Source organism: Neofelis nebulosa, chromosome 4, assembly GCF_028018385.1.
Source record: "Neofelis nebulosa isolate mNeoNeb1 chromosome 4, mNeoNeb1.pri, whole genome shotgun sequence".
Taxonomy (NCBI): domain Eukaryota; kingdom Metazoa; phylum Chordata; class Mammalia; order Carnivora; family Felidae; genus Neofelis; species Neofelis nebulosa.
The window spans coordinates 17,042,492-17,064,701 of NC_080785.1; the positions used below are offsets into that span (position 1 = coordinate 17,042,492).

The 22,210-nt window shown below is 43.4% G+C and overlaps 1 protein-coding gene across 12 annotated transcripts in view; it reads left to right on the forward strand.

The window, feature by feature from the left end:
- DGKI (diacylglycerol kinase iota) overlaps positions 1–21,753 on the forward strand; it is a 452,201-nt gene extending 430,448 nt beyond the window's left edge. For all 12 annotated transcript variants that reach the window (XM_058724155.1, XM_058724161.1, XM_058724154.1 and 9 more), the window contains 3 exons: positions 9,876–9,912; positions 11,863–11,962; positions 17,345–21,753. In XM_058724155.1, the coding sequence (XP_058580138.1) occupies positions 9,876–9,912; positions 11,863–11,962; positions 17,345–17,461 (254 nt within the window). In that variant the 3' untranslated portion in view covers positions 17,462–21,753. The remainder of the gene's footprint in view (positions 1–9,875; positions 9,913–11,862; positions 11,963–17,344) is intronic.
- The last annotated feature ends 457 nt before the right edge of the window (positions 21,754–22,210 follow it).

Here is a 22,210-nt window from a genome sequence, read left to right on the forward strand (position 1 = left end):
ACAAAATCAAATGCCACCTGATGTAATATGCTGTATTGTTTTGTGAAGAGCGTTAAGCTGACTGGTTGGGACGAGGTACCAAATTCGTGGGGATAGCATGATAAGCATGTGTTGTTTTTTTTTTTTTTCCCCAGCTTCCTGGCTTCTCTCTCTCCCTCCCTCTCTCTCTCTCTTTCTCTTGCTCTCTTTTTCCAGTTTGAATCTCATTCATCTATCAAATTAAGCCACATTTCATTCTCTTTGAAAACATCTGGTACTCGTGTGTCTTCTGTGATTAGGTGATTTCAACATGTAGCATGAACATTAGCGTCTTCCCCTAATGGCCCTTTAAAGGCATAAACACATGAACGGACACCAAATCTTGACCATTACTTTCAGCTTCCCATGTTTATAGTGTGTCTAGGAATAAAGAACAGGAGTAAAGGGGAAAAAATCTGCCTGGCTTGGGTGTTTTTGAGGAAGCAGGAGTGGAGTAGCCTCTAGCTCTGCTAGGTATAGGTACACAGAGACCTTGGAAGATTTTCTGTGAGCCCCGGCAGTGACCCTGTGGCATCCAAATTCAGGCCATAAATAGTAAGCATATTAGTAGACATGCACATTTGCACATTACTTTTTACTCCTCTTTTATTCAGTTCAGCACACGTCTTACTCCTTTCAGCCATTCCACAGATGTTTGTGGAGTGCCTAACAGGAACTACCTGTTATAGACCAGTGGACACACACACACACACACGCGCACGCACGATACAGTCACTAGTTCCAGGCAATTTCTGGCGAAAAAATATAACCATATGCAGAATGAAATTGAAAACAGTTCTATATAGATGGTTTAAGTCCTATTGTAAAGCCACAGGTAGATAACACAGCTGCCATTTGTCACACACTTCTCATATTTCAGATGCTTCTACTAAACATATCCTATGTCGGGATGTGACACATCGATTGTCAGTTACATTTGACACACCTTGTTTTGTCCTCAGTTCCTCCTCACCATGAAGAGTTTACTTGAAACCTTGGCCCGCGTGATGGTGGAAAGAATGGCTTAGGAAAAAGAAAAGGTGTTTGAAGTCGGATGGTGGTTATTAGAACATTTCTTGCCCCCTGCACGCTGGGCCTGACAGTCCCAAGCCAGTGTACTTTGGAAAGCCTAGGTGGTTGGCTGTGTTCTTGGTACTGTGTCTGCAGTGTGCATCTTTTCATCTCCTGTCCCCCTGCCCATTCTACCGCCTGCAATGAAAGCGTTTCTCTTTGGGCAAGACTTACAAAGCAATGGCGGCATGATCTCTGCTTGCCTCCTTCACACGCGCGCGCGCACACACACACACACACGCGCGCACGCACACTCAAAATCATAGGTGTTTTCTCTTCCCCGTAGTGACTTCTCCCAAAGCTAGTGAGAGGCAAAAGCAAATGTTAGAACCCGGCCCCATGGGCAATGAAGCACAGAGCTTCTGTGATTATTTTTGTCTTAATAGAAAAGAGCTCAGGGTTTCTATTGCACAAAATGCAGATGTGCTTTAGATATACATACTGTCAGTTTGTCTTTAGCTCAAGTGAAGGTGCTCCTGGTTGCTGTCTTCTTGACCATTCTCAATCCTTTCTTACTCATTTGTCCTTTACCCAATGGGATTGAATGCTTGCTCACATATCTTAGGCTGTTCAATACCCACATCTCCTCTCTGGAGTTAGGTGTGAGACTGGCCATCTGTTTGAATGCTAACGCAATTTAGGGTCTCTGTCTCTCTCTCTTCCTCTACCTCTCCTGAAGAGCTAGAATTCCATCTCCACGTCCCCCTTGCCCCCGCCACGGGTTCTGGAAACCTCTATCAGTTACCTGTTGGTATCTCACTTGGTCTCACTCAAGAGGCTGCAGGGAACCGCACTTGTGACTGAGTCTGTATTGAAGAGGGACTCCCCAACATGTTTGGGGCTCTCAGCTGAGATGGCTGGGATGCCCGGGACACCTGGAGCCTTTCTCTATACCTATCCTTTTATCCCAGGCTTCTTCATGCCATGACAGTCCTAGGGCTCCAGGAAGATGGAAGCTTCCAGACGTCCTGTGGGCAGACTGGAAAGTTCTGCATCATCTCTATAGTATTCTGTCCGCTAAAACGGTCACAGGGCTGGCCCTGACTCATGGAGGGGGGAAATGGCCCCCACTGCTCTGTGAGAGGAGCTGCAAATAATTTGTGGCCAGATTTAACCTACCACCTCCCTAACTCTATCTTCTTCAGTTGAAAATGGTGAGCCTACCTTCTCAGTGTCCTGAACTACTGTGTCACCCAGAATCCCCTGGGCCTCTGCTTTTATATGTTCCTTTGGTTCTCAGTCCTAAGGTTGACTAGCAACAATAATTCTTTGAATTTGCAAGTTCTTTAACAACAGTTTCCCCTCTTTTTAGCATAAGCATGACCCATGTAATATTTGGGACATACTTATACCAAAAACAAAAACAAAACCCCTCTCCTCCGTTGCATGTCCCCAGGGGCATGAGATGATGTTGGTCTAGACCCATGAATTTTCACTCCCCCACTTTTTCCACTGCCTTAAATAAGAGGGCCTCTAAAAGCTTGCTGTGGACTGGTGCACGCCTACTTTGCCTGGTGTGAAATCAAGCTGGTACTTTCGTTAGTCTCTTCGTGCTGTAACCAAAGCCTGACACCCCAGTACTCAACTTGTGTCTCTTCCACCCCCAGCACCTCTTGCAAAGCGTGAGTCACACAATACAGCTCTCTCTGTCAAAATGGAAGGACACAAAGCAAAATTAACATAATTTGGGGGGAGGGGGTGTTTATTTTTCCAGGATTATTTTTGGTTCGATTTTAATAATATGTTTAATAACTATGATAATGAGGGAAAAAAACCCTTGAGATTCCAAACATCTCTACTTGCCTCATGGGCAAGCCATTCCCAAGGTCACGGGAGGCATCTGATATCCTCCCCGCCTCACCAGGATCTCTCATTGGCCGGTACATACCTGAGAGTGAGACTGGAGATACGAAGCACAATCCATCTTTCTGTTGGGAAATAAAGTCTCATTATGCTCTCTAGTCCCAGAATCACTGCAATTTTGAAGGATGGTGATTTTTAACCTTTTAGTACCATAGCCAAATAATAGGAACTAAATTGCAGTTGATTTTTATTGAAATTAGTACTAGCCAACCTGATAGGCCTCATCAATTCCATCTCCCTAACACTGATCTCATTATTTCTCTTTATTCAGGAATACACATGCGAAATCTTTTGGCATAGCCAGTCTAATCCAGCAGGTTCTTAAGAGCTAAGCGCTTCAGCTCAACTGTCTTTATTGTTGCTGTTTGTTTTAGTATTTTTAGGTGCTGATATAATTTCATTAGCCTGTGCATTTTGAAAAACGCATCTCTTTTAAGTTATAGAAACCTCTGTAAATTATAGTGTTCTTGAAGTCAAGGACAAGCACACGGGAAACATGACCCTTTCTCTTCTCTGTACCCATTACCTTAATGTGATCTCTGTTCAGTGAAATAGTCTCTCCTAATTTAATATGATGGTGGCTCTAGAATCCCCTTGGTCTGACAAGGAAAATAGCCTTTTCTAAGAGAATTTAGTGAGCTGGGGTTCAGGATGTGTATCAGACTGTGGCATTATGTTTATAAGCTAGCATCAGTTTTGTGGCAGACAGGTCTGATCAGTATGAATTCATGTAAATGGGGAAAAAAGTGGAAATTTTACACTGCACCAGAGTTGGAGAGGGACATTCCTCCTCATCTCTCGAATGCTCCAGATCTTTTGAAGTTTTAGTTTTAGTTTTGTTTTTTTTTTTAATTTGGTTTAAGTCTTTCCTGTGACTTCATATGCCATAAATCCTAAAACCCGTTCGAAGACCTGACTGTAAAGATGTGCTAATGACAGGGCTCTGGAGAAATCGGTAGGCACTTTGCAAGTTGCTTGAGAGCATACTGGCTGGTTTTCTGTCCTGCATCCTTGCTCAGGTGGGAGCCCCTCTCCCCTCTGCTTTGCCCACCTCTTCGCTGGTTATTGTGGTGAGCAGTGGGGTCCACAGTCGGGAGGGCGCCCCCTGAGCAGGAGTCGTGAGAGTTTAGCCGTTCCCCCAGACACCACAGTAAACAACACATTTCTGTCCTAAGTGTTCTCTGGAAACCGGGCTGTGGGGCTAGGGACAGGAGATGTGTGGTGAGTTCTGAAAAGCCACAGGAGGCTGGAATTGTTTTCTGTCCTCCTTCTTCTTTGGGACTTTTTCTCTCAAATACACAACCTGCTGTTTTCCTTTCTGAAAAACTGGAATTTGGGCATTTGGAGGGTTGCAGAGAGAATGGAAGAGGAAGACAGAGAGCAATCCCACAGGGCCAGGGTGGAGAGGGAAGGACGCGGGGGGCTCCATTCCCGGGCCCCCAGTGGCTCCCGCTTTTCAGCTCCTTTCAACCATATTTTCTCCCCACTCCTTCCTCCCTCCTTGAACCCCTCCGAGGGACTTTTGTGTTGTTTTAGGCTTTTACCACCCCGCACATCTCGCCCCTTTGTTTTTATCCCCCCCACTCCCACCCCTCTGCCCCCCTGCTGCGCGTCCTGATAGAAATCTCACTCATGCATTTCCTTTTTGATTTCAATGGCTTATTTTGTCTTCTCTCCTTTTCTGTCTTCAGTCTTTCTTTTCTTTTCTTTTATTTTTACCCCCCCTTTTTCTGCCTCTGGTCCCCGAGAGAAAGGACCACCGTCCCGCTGGGACAGGATGACGGTGCGGTTCGAGTTCCCAGTGCCAGCTCTCCCCACATCTGTGCAGCTTTTGTCCTGGGGCAGAGGAGGATTTGGAATGGTCTGCTGGCAGCGTGGGGGAGACTAATGGGAAATGAGGTCCTGGACAGAGAGGCCACGGAGAGGTGGAAGGAATAGCAAGGGGGGTTTGGATGCCTTGGTGTGGGAAGCAAATTAAAGGATGCGTGCGACAAAGGACACATCATATATAATACAAGCACAATATTGATGATAGGGTTGTAGCAGCAAGAGCGTGGGGCGGAGTGGGGGGGGGGGGGTATCCAACGGAAGAGCCAATGGAATGAGCCCGGGCAGCAGACTTGCTGTTTAGAAGGCTTGACTACTTAACCTCACTGTTCACTTTCTCACGTTGAGAGATTTGTGAAATTTTGCTTCCTTTCGCATTCCCCGGCTTCGCTGGAATACTGATGCGTAGATCTTCTCAATACGTCTGTTCCGCCCTGATTTTTCAGAGCATTTCCCGTATAGCACAGTCTTTTGAATCCATGTTATGTTTATGGGTCTTTCTCTGAGAAAAAAAATACAATACTGGCTGGGATCCACATTGATTTTTAAATGGCTTTCATTCATTCATTCAATAAAAAAATGAATTCTGTCCCATGAACTTTTGAGAAAAAATGTTAGAGTAATAGTCACTGCTAACTTTGATTGCTCTAAATGCTTCGTATGTATTCACATACTTAATTCTTAAAACAGCCCTATGTAGGGAGTTCTCTTCTCTCCACCTGATGGGTGGTGAAAACCGAAGCAGAGTGAGGTCAGGTTACCTGCCAAGACTCACGTGTAACATCTGGTCTCTGCCCTCCATATTTCTAAACCCCGGTGAGGGAAATGAAACACAACCACCTCGCAGGGTAGTTTGATATAAGCATTACCTGCAGAGTTCCAATGACAGCTAATGCAGGGCTCTGAAGGGACAGCGATCGTCTGCCTCTGAAAACTTCATGGAGAAATTTGCACACATGCCCCTTGAGTCAGATTTTAACAGTTGTTTTCTGGTACAAGTCAAATGTGGGATTGAGTGTGGACATTGTAGCAAACCCTAGGAGGCAGCAGTGAACCGAGACTTGGTTTTATATTCAGGGAATAACTGAGTTCACTGCTAACAACGTAACAGTACTCCTTCAGATTCCCGAAGGGACATGGTGTGATGTTCACAGTGTAGATCTAAAATATAAAATAAGTTCTAGGTCCAAATATTCACCATTGATCTAAACTGAAAGAATTCCATCCTCTTTTCTTTCTCTTGTTCTCTCCCTTATTAGTGACACTCAAATGAACTTTCCCAAAAAATCATAGATGCTATTTTTTATTATTTATTTATTTATTTATTTATTTATTTATTATTTTATATTTAGTTTTATTTCGGAGAGAGCAGGAGAGAGCACTAGCCAGGGGAGAGCAGCGAGAGAGGGGAACAAGAGGGATCCCAGGTGGGCTCGGTGCTGACAGCAGAGAGCCCAACGCGGGGCTCGAACTCATGAACCATGAGTTCATGACCCAAGCCGAAGTTGGACACACAACCAACTGAGCCACCCAGGCATCCCGGTGCTATTTTTAAAATAGTGTTTCCTTTAAAGAGCATTTTTTGCAGTCTGTGCAGATGATTTTTGTTTCTCTGGCCATGCCCCCTCTCTGCAGACCTTATACTGACACTGCTAACCTGCACAGGGCACTAGTAAACAGCCTGAAATACTACAGCTCCCAGCAGGCCACTAGAAGCAGCATAGGGAGGGAAACTCCAGCCTCTTCTTGGGCTGTACCTGGCATTCAGTCCTCTTCTCAGCTCCTCCTCCGCCACCCCCTTCTTGCTAGCATTATGCCAACACGGTTATTTTAAAGCGGGTTAAGACATTGCTAGAAAAGCTACCTGTACTGCTAAAAATAGCTCCCTACGCCTGTCTGTCATCAGTTCACTGCCACCCTTCCCTCTGCATTGGGGATTCACCTGCCAGCATGCAAAATGTTCTGCTCTTTTTGTGATTATCTGTACTGGTGGAAAGAGGAGGAAGGTTTGGGTTAATTAAGTCCATCATTCCAGAGCCCATTTCATTCCAGAAACCTGTAATTGGAGTTTCATCAGATTTTAATTAAGCAAAAGTATCCTGTTTTAAGATCAGCACCTCTTCCTCTCACCCCTGTCTGCTGCAGCAGGTCCAAAGGAGAGAGGGGGGAAGTGATAAGCAGCTACAGGCTTGCCTGACTCATAAATTGGATAATCAGCTCTGGGATTGTTCTGCATTGGCTGCATTTGTGGTGATTCTTGTCAGAAACTTGAGGAACAAGGTCCTTTCTCTTCCTTGTCCCCCCTTTCAGAGTGTCAAACAATTGCCATTTTATCGCAGATTGAGTTGGTTCCACAAACTCTCATATGGCGGCAGGGATCCTGGAGTCCGTGGACCCCCCATGGGTGCAGCCCTGAGCACAGAATGAAGGGGGAAAGGAGGCGGGGCCTCTGGTGCCTAAATCCGCATGCACTCAGCAGTAATGGTGGGAACAGAGCTGCCAGTGAGGCTGGGTTGCTGGTATTCATGGAATTCCTTTCCACATGAATTGCTCCAAGGGTTTGCCGAAGAGGGCATTGGGCCCTGTAAGCCTTCTTGTTCCTAGCCTTGCAGAGAATGCCCTGCCCGCAACTGAGGAGGTCTGGAGTATTGGTTCTCAGGACATCAAATTTGAATCAACAAGTGGCTTCAGAAATAAATGGAAGGAAATGCAGAGTCCGGTACACTTCCTTCCTTTACTGATGGTCCACATTTTGATTTAGTGTAACCTCCTGGATTATGCCAGAGAATAGGACACTTAATATCTAACCTTCAGGCATGTAGTGTGCCAGGACTGAGAGATTAAATGAACTTGCGTGAGGTCCAGTAAGTGGTAGGTAGAGCCAGAATTTTGGAGCAAGGAGATTCAGCTCTAGGACCCATCACGGCGCTATACTGCTCTGTACTTCTTCGGGTGTTTGTTGTGGGAATTATTTGTTTGTCGTGAGAATTATTGTTCATTTCTCCTTAGAAAAATGTTCCTAGTTTGTTGAGGGACAAAAATAAATGAGTTAAGTCTTTGTTAAATCCTTAATGTAGGCTAGTTGCTAGAGGGATATGATAATGCTAGAGGGAAATAATAAATATTCTTACACTGCAGAGATTTAGAAGAATTTGTTTAGGGAGACAAGGCATATGACTGAAAATCAAATACATGGCAAAAGGGTAGAACCAAGTAAGTGCTACAGGCTTTCAGAGAAAGGGATAGATCCCTTCTGTGAAGACTGGTCTTTTCAGAAGACCTTGTCACAGATTGGGCTTTACAGAATGGGTAAGACTTAGGTATGTGTCTAGAAAAGGGAAGGCTGTTTCAGATCGGGAGAGTGGAGGGAACAAGCTCTGGGAACCGGGAGGGCCTGAGAAATGGGTGGGTAATGGTGCAGTTACCAGATTAGCTAATGTGAAAAACGGAACCTGGGAACAAATTGAATAAGGGCAGTTCCAGATGAAAGAAGGTGAACTTTCATGTTTAAATACTTGGGAGTAAGCAGTCAATATGCTAAATTGGAAACCTGGAAATCTGAATGATATGAGACTTTTCACTTTTCTTAATGTTTTCACTTTTCTTATGCTCCAGACAGAGACCTATTAGGAAGCCTGTTTGTCAAATAGGACAAAGAGGAGACACAGATAGGGCAGATGGTGCAAGAGAAGATTCACCTGGCCTTGATGGCCAGTTTCTGTGAAAGAGGAGGTAAAGATGATGAGGTAGCTCTCGGATGACCAGGAGGGTTGTGAAGGTCCCATAACATCTCAGCCATCTTCTTGGCCAGTGACTTTCATGGTTGGGAAGTCCTGACCTCTTCCCTTTCTTCTTTTTTATGTAATAAGTAATCACCTAAGCACATTTTCAATAATAATGATATCTGACAGTAAAGACAGCAGATCAACAGGATAGTATTTCTAAAGACTAAAATGCTCAATACCTAGAACTGTGCTTGGTGTGTCTAAGCACACTTATTCATTAATTCACCCCAACAATTAAGCATCTCCTTGGTACTAGGTTCAATGCCAGGCACCAAGGAAGGATATAGTGGTGGATGAGGCATAGGCCACGACGTCAGGGGATTTACCAGAGACTAGTGGAGGGACACATCAGCAGGTGGTTTTGATATGGCTTAAATGTCTTGATCAATAAGGTAATTGTATAGCCCCACCTGTGTGGTATAGTCTCAATTTAGATGACGAATTATATTACCCTCCCAATTACAGAACATAGGCTTGGTGTCCAAAGTGGGAGTGCACATACATAGGCCACTTAATGCAGTATTTGGAGTGGGCTCATGCAGAGTTTGATGCAAAATGTGTCTCAGCTGATACCTGCAGGCCAATTAGAGTTAGGGAGGGTTGGGGAGGAAAGCAGTGGTGCAGAGAGTGGAAAGGTGGTCATTCCAAGATTTGTTTGCAGATTGAATGAATTAGTTGGTGAACAAATAAAACATCAGCAGTGCACAAACTCACCAAACATCTCAATTCCTAACGAAGTATCTATAATCATTGGGTGTTTATGTATAACATTTCTTCCAGGTCTTGGAAGGGAAATTTTTTGAAAACTATAATGTTACTCTGTTTCTAAAATACAGATGTTAGACTGGATGATATCTATGGTATTTTATAGTTTTAAAAGTCTGTATAAAACCCCATCTCAAACAACCTGCCACTGGAGAATGATAAACAACCCTTCAAGCCCACTGAACTGTCCCCTTTCTCCCAAGGTAGCCACTTAGTTATTTCTCACTTATTCTATTCCAATTAACTTTATTCCTTCAAGTTGACTGAAAGCTGCTTTACAGGCAGAGACTGTATCATTCCTATGCAGCTCCCATTTCACACATGTTGGCTGGTGGGGGTTGGGAGGTTGGTGAGGGGGAATAGAGAAGTCCTTTCTTTTCTGGGGGTGGGGGCAAGGGAGGCAGTCTTATTATCCCTATCACCAAATGGCTCTTCCTTATTCAGCTTGCCAAGGCATTATAACTCTGTGATTACAGATTTTTTTGTGTTGTTAATGGTTATTTTTTCAACTTTTTTTGACGGACATCTTACTTTCCTCTTATTTAGGACCTTCTGAGTTATTGGATATGGCAGACAGTGAAACGTGAGTATTGCCTTCCATTACATAGTCTAGGTTATTTTCTTTAGATATGTTCTTTAGAACCTATCTAGGAGAAGAATGTAGTCTATAGGGCATACAATAGATCATTGAAATGTCAGTGATAAAGAGTTCCGTTTCTTTTTTTTAATGTTTACTTATTTTTGAGAGAGAGAGAGAGGGAGACCATGAGTAGGGGAGGGGCAGAGAGAGAGGGAGACACAAACTCCGAGGCAGGCTCCAGGCTCCAAGCTCTCAGCACAGAGCCCAACCCAGGGCTCGAACTCACGAACTGTGAGATCATGACCTGAACCAAGGTCAGACGCTTAACCGACTGAGCCATGCAGGCGCCCTAAGAGTTCACTTTCAATAGTACATATAACTGTGCAGGGCTAATCTCCTAAACCAATAATTACACAATAAAAATTGATGACAAGAATCCTAATGATTATGTGCACAGGCATTGCTATTCATCATTTAGAGCTTCCTACAGGCAAGGAAGTTCTGCACTGGTACATCTTGGACTGCTGAGAAATCTAAATAAATACATTTACCTTTTTTTTATTTACTCTTTCTCAACTGGGATTTGTGAGAAAATGAAGTCCTAATACCCAATGGCATCCTTTGTTTGTAATGAAACCTCTACACTGAGTCTAGAATGGAAGAAGTTACATACAACCATTGGAGAATTAAGAATATGGGAATTCCAATCATTGTTATATTCTGTGGTTCAGATGGGAAACCCTGGTTGAGAAAATCTTCCACTTTGGGGTGGTCCCCAAACCGATAATGTTTGTCTTCAGCTTTTTTTTGTTGTTGTTCTTCAGGCAACAAAAATAGCTACTGCTCCCCAAATAGGAACAAAGAAAGGGTAAATGTCTAACTCTGAAAGCCATATGGAAGCACCGTAAAACTTGACAGAAATTTGAAAAGAGTGAAAGATAGATGGGGAGTAGCGAAGTAGGTCTGGAGGAGGAAAAGTAGGAATGAATAGAGCAAACGAGTAGGAAGGGGATAGTTACATAGTTATGAGTTACTAAACATGGAAGAAACTGTCCGTTGTTGCAAAGAGTTTGTCCACATACCACGTCCTATTGACAAGATCGTCACCCATCTGTCTTGTCTAAGCCCTGCATTTGATTCTTCATGATAAGCTTTGGCATGGAACATCGTTTCCATTTTGGACTCAATTGAAATATCTTCTTCCCTGTACTGCCCGTGAGAGGGGGTAGAAATAGTTACTTGGCCTCACCCTCTTCCTAGACCGAGTGGCTGGCCTCAGGACTGCTGCCAACAGGGAAAGCTCGTGTCCCCACCTCTCCCGGATATACTCTGTGGCTGCCCACACCCTCCCACCTGCCAGTCACATGAAATCAGTAGGTAGGGCAGCTTGTGTCGACCTGGTCCTTCAAAGTTGAGTTCCCAAGAGATACTCCACTGAGGGCCCCAGGGCGGTCTGCCAAGCACTGTGTGATCTACCTGAAGGGCCTGTGGTTTTCCATCACTGTTCCGTGTGTACCATATCCAGTGCCCCTGTGTTCTGCCCAGATGTGTCCACAGAGAAAACTGTCCCACAGTGCTCAGACACATCCGTACTTATCAGTCTGTTTAATAGTGCTGTTGAGTATTTCCTAAATCAAGCATTAGTGGTTGAAAACAAAGTCACTCAGCCTAGTTAACACTCTTTAGAAAAGAGATTGGAGTCAGAGATTACGGTTAGTTGATGACTAACTGAAGACGTTTTTAGATACCCCGACGCCCATCCTCCCCTCTCCCCCCCGAATGTGCCCAGCAGCCGCGGGCTCAGCTGCAGATAGCGAAGGAGGCCGAGGAGCACAGAACTTCAGCAGCAGGGATAGGAGGCCACCCTCACCCCCTCCCTGCCGCCTCCACCCCCACTCCCACCCCTCCCCCCAACCCTTTTATGGGTGGTTTCCCATTTCATCTTTGATTTAGGGGTGAGACCGCACTGCACAAGGCTGCCTGCCAGCGGAACCGGGCTGTGTGCCAGCTTCTGGTGGATGCGGGAGCATCTCTGAGAAAGACGGACTCCAAGGTAACTTGATGAGTGAGTGCAAACATCCTCCCACTGGGCAAGACCACCGGCACCATTGCCTTCACTTGTGCTCATAGCAAAGGCATCCTTTCTGTGCTTATGGAAGTGCCTGGGGCTTTGGAAAAAGGAGGAAAAAATAAAGTGCTTCATTTAGAGTAACTGTAGTTTAAACGTATAAGCACAAAGGGAAGGGTGTGTGCTTGCCTATGGGACTTTATAAACCCCTGAATGGGCTGGCCTTGGGACTTTGGGAGTTGTCCTGCTGAATGCCAGCAGCCAAGTTGCGGAGAGGTGAGGTTCAAACCCTACGAGAAGGGGTAAAAGACATTGGCCTGCTACTGAGAGCCCCTTCTCCTTCAGCTACTTTATCTAGTGCAGCTTAAAATCTGTGATTTATGTGGCCCCATACATGGGTGCCCAAGTGATTAGCGGCCACAGTGGTCAACCCTGACTTTGAAAGGGTTATAATCTTAAACCTGATATGTTTATGTTGGCTTTTTCTTTTTCAAAGTTTCTTCCTATTTGTTTTCTTATATTTTCCCCTAAAAGTTAACCCCTGAAGTTAGGGTGGGAATTACTAATTACTCTCATTGATGCGAGAACTGAAACCAAAAGAGAGGTCTATGCCCTTAGCCCGGTAGCTGAGCCCAAATCCAGTTTCAGCTCTTTTGACGCCCAGTGTTGTTTCAGCAGATCAGTCATTCTCACTTGGTGACAGAATACCACCGCCACCCCTGCTCCCCCCCCACCCCCCCCTCCCCCCGCAAACTGGATCCAACAGGATGAAGAGTGGCAACCTAGTAACAAAATTGGGTTTTTTCCCTACGGTTTGTATGTTTTGCTGCCTTTTGGTGATAGCTATGGCGTGGTGGCTTGAAATGTGGTTAGTTTCCCTGCAGCAAAAGTCCTATAAATCTGGATTCAAAGTGTGTTAATGTCTTAATGAGAGGGCACTGAGGCTAGAAATTGATAGAGGGACATATCTGCCAACCTTGATCAGAAAAACATCAACAGGTAGAGGTAAGGAGGAGACACTCAGTTGAGGAGAACTGACTTCAGGCTGCACCGTGAGTTGGTCATTTACAGAAAGCACCAAAAAAAGGGCTGAAAGCTAGAGTGAGGGAAGAGGTGTAGCTCAGTAGCATTGACCTGGGACTGCAGCCCAGGAGACGGGGAGATACCGAATGTAGAAGATCAGTGTCACAGAGGAGCCTGATGAGGTCTGAGAAAACACCACAGAGAAACCCTCAGAAAGGACAAACCATTTAACTGTAGAGGGTTGCAGAGAAGAATTGTAACATACAGATCAGGATTTCATTATGCAGGCATTGAATAAATAGCCTACGTTTGGGGCCGGTGAGTATAGCCAAGGAACACAGACATATGACTTACATGACTTGAGCCCCGTTAAACTTATTTAAGTGACTAGCCACTGATTATATGCAGTTTGCCTCCTGGGGTTTCCCCAAACCGCAGTGAACACTATGAAATAACTTTTTCTCCTGTGTGGACCTCTTTTTCTGCCCCGAGCCAGTTCTGAGCCAGTGGTGTGGCGTGATGATCCACTCCCGCAGCAGGCCACCAGATCCTTGCTCTCTGCCTGAGGTCCCCGGCCACCTCCGTTCCTCCCTTAGGCTGTTACACATGTTAAGCTGCATCTTGGTTTCTAGCGGGTCTGTTACCTGACTGGTTAGCTGAGTGGGTGTGGGATTTCAAATGGTTTGCTCAGCGTGCTATTCTTCCCAGCTGATACTTGCACTGAAAGTGTCTTTGTTGCATAACCTGATTGAAGAACACACACCAGGTAGGCAGGATCAATGGAGGCCATGATTTCAGGTAGGGTTGGCCTTGTTGGGACCACTCACTCTACAGCATGGAAATTGCCTGTGTACCACACAACAGACTGGCTTACACCCAACTCCGAATATAAAAAGAAAGGGAGGACAACATGAAGTAGACAAAAGACTGGGCGGGAGACCTGGCCCCTGAGTCGATTGCTCTTTTTTTTTTTTTTAATCTTTCCAAGTTTCTGAATCCAATAAATGAGCTCAACATTCCTTGAGATTTCTTCCTATTTTGTGTTATGTATATGTGTGCTTTTTTTCAAAACACAGCTTCATTATTTTTATGGTGATGAGTAGAGTACATTCTTATATGGAAAACTCTAGCAATGCAAAAAATATATAAAAAGATAAAAATCACTAGAAATCCCACACTGTAGACGTATATACTATTAAAATTTTAATGATCCCACTTCACATGCAGGTATGCCTGTTTTCCCCTCTCGTTTGTTTAAGTAGGTGAAGTCATACTATTCATGTTATTGTAGAATGCAAATTTTCACCCAACATTATGTTCTAGAGGCCTTACCATATGAAACAGTATGAGTCTGAGTCATCCTTTGGGGGATCTGTTCATTTTTCCATTTTGTAATTTTATGCTAAGTGAAAGCAGAGCATGATAATTATGACTGGATATTCTAGAATTTTTTTTTTTTTTTAATTTGGAGAGAAGCATATCTTGAGAATTTCTCTTGATACAGGACATTTCCTTTAAAATCAACTCAAGGGTCACCCCAGTCCTCCTTTCTGAATATTTAGAAACTAGTAATTCTATATACCTCATTAATATTGAGGTAAAGACCAGATAGTCTACTAATACTGTAAGCAAGTTGGGAAAAATTATTACAGGAACTTCAAGCTGGTGGTTAAATATTAAATCCCAGCTAAATAAGTGAAATTTTAGAAAGAATCCAGAGCCACTGCTACTTTCCTTTTATCCTCTGCCCACATACCCTTGTAGGCTGCCGGAAGCAGGTTTAATTAAATTTGACACTCTCCATTGCAGTGATTCAGATGGAGGCTGAGAAGCCTTCAGTAATTTTTGTAATACTCGTGTGCATTTATACGTGTGGGGCTGTTTCTTTAGTACAATGATCATGCCTCTGTCTTTTCCCTAGAACTTAGTATCACTTTTTAAATAGATAAAACCATATCATTGAACAAAAATTAGAAGTTTCAAGGAGTGTTAAGTAATAGCTATAAACATTCAAAAGAATGGAGACCTTCTTGCCTTCTGCTGAATTCTATTCATCAACCTGATCCCCAAAATATCATGTGTGTGTATAAATATACACACGGCATTATAGTAGGCTGCAAGAAATGATACAGTCGTTAAGATGGTGTAGAAGATCACTGAATGATGGAAAAGATTTGATGTATTAGGGGAAAAAGCATGTGATAGAATAGTATATAAACAGAGTGTGGTTTTCTTTTCTTTTTTTTTTTTAATATATGAAATTTATTGTCAAATTGGTTTCCATACAACACCCAGTGCTCATCCCAAAAGGTGCCCTCCTCAATACCCATCACCCACCCTCCCCTCCCTCCCACCCCCCATCAACCCTCAGTTTGTTCTCAGTTTTTAAGAGTCTCTTATGCTTTGGCTCTCTCCCTCTCTAACCTCTTTTTTTTTTTTTTCCTTCCCCTCCTCCATGGGTTTCTGTTAAGTTTCTCAGGATCCACATAAGAGTGAACACATATGGTATCTGTCTTTCTCTGTATGGCTTATTTCACTTAGCATCACACTCTCCAGTTCCATCCACGTTGCTACAAAGGGCCATATTTTGTTCTTTCTCATTGCCACGTAGTACTCCATTGTGTATATAAACCACAATTTCTTTATCCATTCATCAGTTGATGGACATTTAGGCTCTTTCCATAATTTGGCTATTGTTGAGAGTGCTGCTAGAAACATTGGGGTACAAGTGCCCCTATGCATCAGTACTCCTGTATCCCTTGGATAAATTCCCAGCAGTGCTATTGCTGGGTCATAGGGTAGGTCTATTTTTAATTTTCTGAGGAACCTCCACACTGCTTTCCAGAGCGGCTGCACCAATTTGCATTCCCACCAACAGTGCAGGAGCGTTCCCGTTTCTCCACATCCTCTCCAGCATCTATAGTCTCCTGATTTGTTCATTTTGGCCACTCTGACTGGCGTGAGGTGATATCTGAGTGTGTTTTTGATTTGTATTTCCCTGATAAGGAGCGACGTTGAGCATCTTTTCATGTGCCTGTTGGCCATCCGGATGTCTTCTTGAGAGAAGTGTCTATTCATGTTTTCTGCCCATTTCTTCACTGGGTTATTTGTTTTTCGGGTGTGGAGTTTGGTGAGCTCTTTATAGATTTTGGATACAAGCCCTTTGTCCCATATGTCATTTGCAAATATCTTCTCCCTTTCCGTTGGTTGCCTTTTAGTTTTGTTGGTTGTTTCCTTTGCTGTGCAGAAGCTTTTTATCTTCATAAGGTCCCAGTAATTCACTTTTGCTTTTAATTCCCTTGCCTTTGGGGATGTGTCGAGTAAGAGATTGCTACGGCTGAGGTCAGAGAGGTCTTTTCCTGCTTTCTCCTCTAAGATTTTGATGGTTTCCTGTCTCACATTCAGGTCCTTTATCCATTTTGAGTTTATTTTTGTGAATGGTGTGAGAAAGTGGTCTAGTTTCAACCTTCTGCATGTTGCTGTCCAGTTCTCCCAGCACCATTTGTTAAAGAGACTGTCTTTTTTCCATTGGATGTTCTTTCCTGCTTTGTCAAAGATGAGTTGGCCATACGTTTGTGGGTCTAGTTCTGGGGTTTCTATTCTATTCCATTGATCTATGTGTCTGTTTTTGTGCCATGGTTTTCTTTTTATACAAATAATTATGTGTAGAGCTCCAGGAAAAGACACAGCAGTCACTCTGCAGAAGGTTAACAGTGGTTATCTTAGTGTAGTATAGAAATTATTGGTGAGTTTTATTTTCTTCTTTATGCTTTTGTACTTTTCCAAGTTTATTTTTAATCCACACCTGTCACTTTTATAGTCAGAAATTAACTCACTTTTTGGAGAGATGAGATAGTTTTGAATTAGGGGGAACTTAACTGAAGGCTTTAAAACCAGCAAAGAAGCATCCCTAGATCATTTATGCCCATCCCATGCTATCATTTTCTACTTGCTGCTTCCCAGAGTTTAGTATAATAGAAAGAATCCCAAATCAGAAATCTGAATGCCTGCTCTCCTGCTTTTCTGTTCAGTGATTTCTATTGCTGAAGCATCTGGGTTCCAAAGCTCACTGTGCCACACTGTTTCCTGCTGTGGACCCAGTTACCCTGAACCTCTGTTTCCTCAGATGTAAGCCCCATCTGTCGAGTGATAGTCTCTTTCTCTTAAACTTACCTATCTCACATTTTAATGTGATAATAGATTTGAAAGTGTCTTGTGAACTCTAAAACCATAAGCGTGGAAAAACCCTTTAGTGAGTTATCTTTGAATACCTCTGTTTCTGCATTTAAAAAAAATTCTCATCCCAAGTATTTGTGTCTCCTTCCTTCCCACTGTTACCTGTAGGGTAAGACGCCTCAAGAGAGAGCACAGCAAGCTGGAGACCCAGATTTGGCTGCTTACCTAGAAAGCCGCCAGAACTATAAGATCATTGGCCACGAGGACCTGGAAACTGCTGTTTGACCCTGGTAGATCACAAAGAGAACTTGAGCGAGCATATCACCTATGCCCTCCCGGCGATCGGGCAGCTCCCCTGGAAGAAGCTGATGGAATCCATAAATCTGTCTCTCTCCTGCAAGAATCAATCTGATACCATATCACCAGTTGTTAAGGGCTACCAAGACGTCCAACAGAACATGATAGCCCACCGAGGAAGAGGCGGGATACCCGGAGATTTGTGGAATACAAGTTCCACGAAATTTGATCCTTATTGCTTCCAGCAAGTAGCATGAACTTCTGTGTTCACCTGTATAATTTATTTTCAAGATTCAAAGGATGTTCGTATACATGGCACTGCTCCCGCCTCCCCCTGTGCATTCATGACTCCCCTGTACCACACAATTCTACTGTAACTACTCACCATTCGAAAAATATGATCTGTTCTCTTTACATTCAGTCTTTGAAGACCACAAGACCATCTGAAGGTCTTTGAAAACCCTCTGGATGTCCTGCAGAAACACAACTGTAAAGCTGCTTCCATTTCCCAGATGAAATATACCAAGACTATTAGTGACTTTTTGCATGTTCCCTCCCTCCCACCCAACCACCCACCCAACCCCTTGTCATTAACTAGGAGCTGGGACGTGCCACATGGATAATGTCAACTTGTGTGCTCTTATCTCTGAGGTATGGTGAGGTGGCATGGGAGGGAACCCAGGGGCCGGCCCGGGGTTGTGGGGCTGTTGCTGATAGCCCCGAGGACTGGTTCAGCTTGGGCTGTTTGCACAGCTCCGTACTGCCTACGTGTAGCCATCTTTGCCTTTTGCCGCAATAGAGACGAGCGAAGGATTAAACAAAGGCCCATGGCTGGTTTGCAGAACCACTGGATTTTTAAGTGCAATTGAAGTTGCCCGAGCAGAAAACCATGTGCAAGAGCTGCGATAACAGGAAATGGAGCACTGTGACAGCGTTTACGTGTAGACTTTCTTGAGTGATAATAGAAAGCAGGCTAATTGACTTTGAAATGAAACAGCCAATGCAAAAGTAGCAACATATTGAGTCAAAATAACTCACTTAAGCAAGAAAATGGTCACTGGAATATTGCACAGAGGCTAATAAGTATAGACTCTTAGGTGCAGTGGTGGAAGGGGGGGCATTTTAGCTTTTCCTTCTAAGGTTTTGGTTTTCATTACCCCCAAATAAGCCTTGTCCCAAGGATAAAGCCTTGTTTTATGAGTTCCACTGCCAGATTTCCAGGATGGCTGGATCTTTCTGATGGATGCCTCACCTTTTACTTGTCCAGTCCCAGGTTATGCTTGATAGCACTACAGCCCCATTTCTTCTGTACGGGGTAGTCTAATATATTCTCTTCTCTGTTTTCCTCTGCTGGAAAATTCTTAGTACAAACCGCTGTGGGAGCCTAGCCAGAAATGTGTCTCTAAAATTGGAATTGCAACTTCTAATCCTGCCACAGATCTGTCGGTCCACACAGGTCCCTCTACTGGGGATTCTGTGATAACTACGATAGCAAGAGAAAAAGTCTAACTTTCAGTGAAGATATCTATTCGACTTGGGTGTAAGTGAGAAATGAAAGCGGGAGATTAAGGGTTGTTTCAGACTAAAACCGATGTCTTCTGAGCTTTCTTCCATTTTGCTCTTAGACACAAGCAAAGTGCTTCTCTGGTGTTTCTGCATGTGAACATATAAATGATGGTTTTTCTACATTTACTGAAAAGGTCCAGTGGTGACACATTGCTTATCTGAATTTCGTCTGGTCACATAACATTTTGAAAGGACAGCTATGAATACTGGATTAAGTAGGAGTAGCTTCTCAGTGGATGGGAATGTCGTTCCAAAGTCAAATCGTTGGTGTTGTTTCCAGCTGTGGGAGAAGAGGTTGGTCATGAGTAATCTGTTGTCATCTAACAGTCTTAGTAATGGAATTATCTGTTGGGTTTTATGGTGAAGGGAAGGAGGACTGCAGTAGGTTGTTTCCAGAAGCTGGAAAAAATATGCTCCAGGAGATTTTCATCACTGGGCTTCATCTGGGAGTTTTCCAGTTGGTGGCACCATCAAAGAGATGTTGTGATGACAGAAATATAATCTCTAAAACCGACTGGAGTCTGGCCTTGAATGGTGCCTTCCATTCCCTAGATTTAGCCAAACAGTCGACCACACCATTGGTTACCCAGCTGCCATTTCTGGGATGAAGGACTATTTTCACCAACTGCCATCTCACATTTCTTTGTGATGCTTCAAAGCAGCCCAGAGAAAATTGAGGGTATAGATGGCTATGGGCCAATTCAAATAGGTCCAACTGAAGTCACAAGTAAATTCCTGGTATGAAAGTAGATTAGCTAATGATTACTGTAGGAGTTCTGGTACATTTGAAAATAATTCCAAGCCAAAAAAAAAGCTCTGTGTTGTTGATGGGAAGCATACAACCAAGGCAAATAACTCTTTGAAAAAGCAAATGCTCTCAGGACTTGGGTTTTCCAAGAAAAGAACATCAAAAATGAGCAGAACAGTTATATATTCAATGGATTCGATATTAAACCTACCTCCTGTAGCATTTTTAAAAATTGATCTCTGCGTGTGACAGTCCTGGGCTTTAGAAAGGCCATATGTTCCAGCAGTTTCCAGCTCAGCCTAAGTATATCTTCTCACCTTTAACAGGCCATCAGAAAGTATAGAAGCAAATGGTCTGGCCCTGGTCTTTAAACCCACATGCATTTAATTTAAAATACATAAAACTATATACTTATAGAAATAGCAATTTCTACAAAACCTCCTGAGACAGTACTGGAGAGAGGCTGCCTTAGCTGGCATTCATTCCTCTGTGTTTGGCTCAGAAGAGCCCCTCACGTGGTGGTGCTTTCTGCTCTGGGATTCCATTTTTAGGTTAGGCTGACAGGGAGGGGTATGAGAAATGGCGAGTTATTACAAGACAACATCATAGAACCCTGAAGGTAGCCATTTTTGAGGCCGTAGATTCCAGTTGTACACATTTAATGAAATAGAACCCAGCTAAGCTGTGCTTTATCACATTCAAGGACTTGATAAAAAACAGAAGCCAAGAAGGAAATAAACACCATGGCTGCGAATTTCACTTGGAGGGTTCTGGTTACCTCTTGTGGAGGCTTTAACTTAAAACCAATGCAATTTCTGAAAAAGAGATCTTAGCTGGCAAGTGCACAGCCATGAAGTTAGCGACAGCTGATGGGAAACCTCGGCAACCCCGTGGCTCCCTAGGCCATCATGGGAGCTGGCCCTAGCGCTTAGGCAAATCTTTTTGCATTGAGAGATACTCAGCAGGTAGCTTTTGTTTGGACCTCATAACCATTTCTTTGCCTAAAGTGTTTCTGAAATGTATTTACCAGACTTCTCATAATGTCCATGTTTTACAATATGTGGGGCAGCAGTTTTAAGTTTTTATGGGTCTCTTTTATTTAAATTGTTTAATTTTATTTAGATCGTTTAATTTATAGAAGTCAAACATGCTTTTTATCAGAAGTTCGAATAGCACAGATGAGAATCACGGGCAAGGTCAAGGTGTTCCTCTGTGCTGGTGTAGTGTCCTCAGCCCCCTCCCCAGAGATAAGCGGCATTAACACCAATAAACATTGTCGCTTGTATGTTGTCAGAAATACTGTGTACGCAAGCCCCCCCACCCACGTATAGAAATATATTTATTTGTATACGTGTGTGTATATCTGTACTATACACACGCTATTGCATAGGCTTATAATAGAACATTTTAGAAGCATGTTAATCATCTCTGTGTATAGTTAACACCGACAGGCAAAGACAGGCTAACAGAAAGTTCTCATTTATTCTTTGTTGTTTTTACCGTTGCTAAGCTTGGTTCTTTTACTGCAGCACTCCAGCTACACGTGGCATTTGCTGTGTGTCATAAAATCCATGACCAAGAGGTCTTATAATGGTTTATGTTACCTTATGTGAAGCATGAAACCTACGTGAGCCCAGAGCCTTGTCTGCGCTATTTTTGGATCTCACATGGAGAGTTTCTTTCTCTGTCCTGCTCACTCCACTTTCCAAGGCTGAGTTTGCAGGGCTAATAACACTCCATACACTGCCTGATGATATTTAATTAGGGCCAGCTACTGACAGGAAGGTGTAGTAAGTTGGATATGGGCTGGGGTCTGAAGAGCTTGGCTTCCTTCCAGTAGGAGTAGCTAATGAAATCACTGAAAACAGTGTGATCTTTTACGCAATTATGCTGTTTAAAAATAAAATAGATCATTGTTGAAATGACTCCTCATAGCCATCAAATAAAACTAACTGCTCTACTTAAATGGATTATCTTCATTTTAGCTAAGAAAAAAAGTAGAACATCTATTCAATGAGAAGACTTTTCTAACTAACCTTTAGCACTTGTGTAAAATAGTCTGTCCAGGTCTCCCTAGAACCTTCTTTTAATCTCTCTACTTTCTCATTCTCTGAATTCCATATTCAGCTGACTGGTGTAGGTTTTTCTCTGCCGAGCCTCTCAGATTGACTTTGGCCCCAACCTTTTCTGCGACCAGGTCATCATCTATCTCTGGTCCCTCTAATTTTTCCGACCATGGCAGTAGTCCTCCTTGACTTTCCGCCACTACCTTTGTAATTTTGTCATACAGCTGCCCAGATTTTCCCCAGGCATTATGCTCAAAATGGATCAAAATGAAATGACCCTCTGGGACAAGTATCCATTTTGCCTGAAGGACAAATAGATGTCCACTGACCTTGATTATCTTATAGAGTTACAACAAG